The following is a 4,254-nucleotide window of genomic DNA, read 5'->3' as shown; positions in this document are numbered from 1 at the left end:
CCGGGACCCAAGAATCCTGCTCTCAACTGAATCCAAGGGCACTGTGGGGGCCCAACGAACGCTCCTGAGCATAGAGAAAAGAAAGCCTTGGCTGAAGAGGGCATCCTTAGACTTCCCAGAATATCAGCTCGGTCCCTGGCCCTGAAGGTCCAAAGTTCCTCACTCCTGGAAGGAAAATTCATTTTTGAACTAGCTCAATTTTCAGTAGAAGGGAAAAGGAGTTTCTGATTAGGTAGGAAAAAGTCAAAAGCACAAGAAAGCTGTGATACACACCCGGAGAGCGTGCCCTTTTAAAGAAAACATGTGTTGGGGGAGGAGGGAATAGTAAAAATCCCTCATCTTTCTCCACCGCTAAGCCAGCGAAACCAGCTACAAATCCCTCCCCAGAGGAATCACTGTCCCTAGCGCCTCCTTGTCCCTCCCCCAACTCCCTCACACAGACTGAAAACACCTGACTTACTTTAAATTTTATTTAAAATCTCAACACTCCATCGTTTGTTTCGTTTTATGCAACCAAACAAGTAATAAATATTATTTAGCACTTCTTTTTTCTTTACAAAAATAAAACAAGTGATAGATACACTCTGCGGGGCAGCGCGGGAGAGGTGGAAAGTTAGGAAGCGGCGCAGTACAGCCCACGCTGATGCAGGTCGCGCCGGGGAGCGCCCATGAAGGGGTTTGCCCCTCGTGTTAACGGTGGTAAAAGGGGTGTGTGTGTGTGTGAGTATGTATGTATGTATGTATGTATGTATGTATGTATGTATGTATGTATGGGCCACGACACAGAAAGAAAACAGCGGGCTTAGACGACAGAGGCGCGGGGGGGGGGGGTGTCACATGAACAAAGAGCTTAGCATCGCGCACTTCATTAATATTATATTTACACACACAAGAAATTATTTAAAACCCAACAGAACACCCCCTCCCAAATAACTCAAACTATATTCACAGCAACTTTTTGATGTTCTTCTGTCAAGCCCTCAGGTGCTAAAAACAGCGTCCCCAGTCGGGTAAAAAAGCAAATTACGTGTGCCTAGAATGTGCGTGTATGCGTGTGCGTGCGCTTGTGCGTGTGTGGGAGGGTTCTATTTAAAAAATATGATCTAAAAAGCATCCAGTCCCGTATCAGTAGTTCGGGATTATTCCATTTCACAAATGCTGCTATTTTAAGCGTCTGTAAAGCTTGCTCATGTGGTCTGAAAAGGAACATTCACAGACTCGTTAGGAAACCACAAATCGACAGGAGAGACAGGAGGGAAGGCCACACTTCTGAGACCACAGGACCCTAAGTGTTTCTGACACCCACGCCAGCAACAATTAACTTAGGGCCTGGCCCTGGGCCAGGGATGTACCTGCAGGGTAAGGCCCAGCGGTCTCTGCAGTGCGGTCCCTGGGAGTCTCCTACCCCGCCCAAAATGGGGAAAAAGAATCAAGTCCCCCAGTGCTCTGCGTCTCTTCTAAGCCCAGACGGGGAGTCGATCTTTGTACACCGGAAAGTCAGTTTTTAGACTTCCTGGGGTAGCAGGCAGGAAGTTCCAGGGATGGATGTACCCGCGTGTTGTGGCCATTTTGTACAATGGCGCCTCCCGGACCCACGGAGTGTTCGTTCAGCCAAAGAGTTAACCAGGTTCTGGAGCGAATGCGCCCCTCTCCCTCGCTCCAAGTGCTCTCACTACTTCGGTTCCCAAATAATACGCGACTCCCTGTAATCCCCCTAGGCTCAGCCAGTGGTTCAGCTCCCCTTCTGGCAACAGAGTCCCGGAGCCCAGCGCTGGCCTGTCCGCGTTGCTCTGCAGCCCTCGGCTCTCCAGAACGCACCCCTGCTGGCCCGCTCACTTGGCGTCGGAGGTGAGGCGCGGCAAGGTGCCGGCGCCCATAGCCGACACGTGGTGGTGTGGCGGCGGCACCTGGCACATGCTGCAGGGGCACGGCATGCCACCCCAGTGCTGGAAGCCACCGCTGCCACCGCTGCCTCCACCCCCGCCTCCGAGAGGGGCGGCCGCGGCTGCCGATGGAGACTTGAGCAGGCCGTGAGGAGGCCGGATGGATCCGACCGAGGACAGCCCGGAGCCCGGCAGAGAAGCGCTGGACACCGCTGCGGCAGCGGCTGCGGCGGCTGCGGCCGCGGCTGCTGGAGGGAGGATGGGGTGATGCACCGCCGGGTGGTGCGCGGCGTGCGCGGCGGCTGCAGGGTGCGCCGTGGCGGTGGGTAGAGGCGTCGAGTGTGCCAGCCCGCCACAGGCCGACGGGTGGAAGCCGGCGTGGTGACCCCCGTAAATCTCGCTCACCAGTCTCTTCATCTCCTCCAGCGAGTTGGTGAGCATCAGGATGTAGTTTCGCGCCAGCAGCAGCGTGGCGATCTTGGAGAGCTTGCGCACCGACGGGCCGTGCGCGTACGGCATGACCTCCCTCAGGCCGTCCATGGCGATGTTGAGGTCGTGCATGCGCTTGCGCTCGCGGCTGTTGATCTTCAGGCGCAGCTGCTGCAGCTCGGGCTCAGTCATCTGCTTCTTATCTTTCTTGGTGGAAGACGTGGCCGCCGACGACGTGGACGAGGAGGTGCTGGAGGAAGATGACTTGAAGCCACCGCCGCCCAGTTTGTCCCCGGGATGCGCGCCCGCCGTGCCCATGGCTCCTCGCAGCTCGGAGCTCAGCTCTGGCGGGCAGTCGCTCGGCGTGGATGAGGACACGGTTCCTCCTGTGAAGCCGCTGCTGCTTCCCCCCTTGCTCCGGGCCGGCAGAAAAAGATCATCGGGTTCTGGCGACGACGGGCGACTAGACACCAGGCTGGCGTCCGAGTCCATGGCCCCGGAGACGATCTAGGCTTTCGAAGGATCTTTCCTTTTTCAACCTTCCGAACTTGAGAGGAGAGAACCAGACAGATACACACACACACACACACACACACACACACACACACACACACACACACACACACACACACACACACACACAGAGAGAGAGAGAGAGAGAGAGAGAGAGAGAGAGAGAAAGTGAGACAATTGTTGTTGCCCCCGCCTGCGTGCACAGCAGCTCAGGATACCGCAAAGGTGGTTGGCGTATACCTCGCGGCATTCTGGCCTTCTAGCAGCCTGGGACTTGCAAGTGATCCTAATAAATCTCTCCTCCCCGTGCTCACCCACGGGTTACTTCATTTCAGGGACTCCGGGGTGGCCCTCAATGTGAAACATTATAGAGGTTTTATCTCTTCAGTCCGGCCTGGAATAAATGAGGATTTTTCTTTGGACCAGAGATCTAAATAGAGAAGGATCTCGTGCTCAAACGCATCCGCCTTATCTCCACCGACGCTGCACAGCAAACATGGGCACGCGCTCACACACGCACCTAGAGCCCGCACTGAGTTCACATTCCAAACGCTACTTCTACGCCCACGCGGCTAGCCCGCGGACCCGCAAGACAAGTTATTGGATCCCGGGGTGCTGCGGTGAGTGTCCGCTTCCAGGCCGCAGGAGCGGGATCCGGGCCAACAGGCCAGCACCCAAGGGTGCATCCTAAGTCCTAGCCGAGTTGGAAAAGTCAGTCTTCGGGGTCTAGGCTTGGGCAGTTAAGGGGCGGGGACACTTACTGTGAATTCGATTTGAGGTGCTCGCTGCGAAAGAGAACCTGGCTCTGGGCGCTGGTGTTGGCTCGGGTCTCTGTTAAGCATCCACACCTTTCGGGGTTCCGCTGGTTTTTATAGCTGGGTGGAGGCAGCGGCGACGGCGGTGGCGGTGGTCCGGGCGGGGGCGGGAACAATGTGCTTTTCCTGGAGGGGCAGCGGCGCCAATGAGCTGGGCCGGCCCGAGGGGCTGCGAAGCTGATGTCACCCGGCTAATTCCGCTCAATGAAACCCGCCCGGCCTGGCACACGCCTCCTCTCAGCGCACAGCCAATGGGCGCCCGCTGTAGAGAGATTCGCTAGGAGGGATGGGAGGAGGGACCTGGGCTGGGGGGGGGGGGAAGGAAAGGGCAAACTGGAAGAAGCGGGTGGGCTAGCGGGGCTGGTAGAGAAGGCTGGGGACCCTGGGGGAGAGGGGACGCCTGCACTTTCTATAAAAATATTGTCACTGTAGCGTCATGCCAGGGCCAGGAGCGGAATGGGGACTCCGCAAACTCGACCGACGGCCAACCAGTTCGAAGTCTTAGGGTGAGCACGGAGGCTGCCTGCCACACCTGGAGTCTTTGCTAGCCCTCCCGCCCCCGCCTGTTTTCCCGCCACCCGTCTCTCTCGAGTGATTCTCAGCAATCTGTGGCC

The 4,254-nt window shown here is 57.1% G+C and overlaps 1 protein-coding gene across 1 annotated transcript; it reads right to left on the bottom strand.

Moving 5' to 3' along the window:
- Positions 1-456: 456 nt before the first annotated feature.
- Positions 457-3,833, bottom strand: Olig2 (oligodendrocyte transcription factor 2). The gene is made up of 2 exons (NM_001100557.1): positions 3,587-3,833; positions 457-2,859 (listed from the first exon to the last, which is right to left on the bottom strand). Exon 2 carries the CDS (start codon positions 2,802-2,804, stop codon positions 1,833-1,835), a length of 972 nt encoding a protein of 323 aa, NP_001094027.1. The 5' UTR covers positions 2,805-2,859; positions 3,587-3,833; the 3' UTR covers positions 457-1,832.
- Positions 3,834-4,254: the final 421 nt, after the last annotated feature.

Source organism: Rattus norvegicus, chromosome 11 (genome assembly GCF_036323735.1).
Source record: "Rattus norvegicus strain BN/NHsdMcwi chromosome 11, GRCr8, whole genome shotgun sequence".
Taxonomy (NCBI): domain Eukaryota; kingdom Metazoa; phylum Chordata; class Mammalia; order Rodentia; family Muridae; genus Rattus; species Rattus norvegicus.
This window is presented reverse-complemented; position numbering and strand designations above follow the sequence as displayed.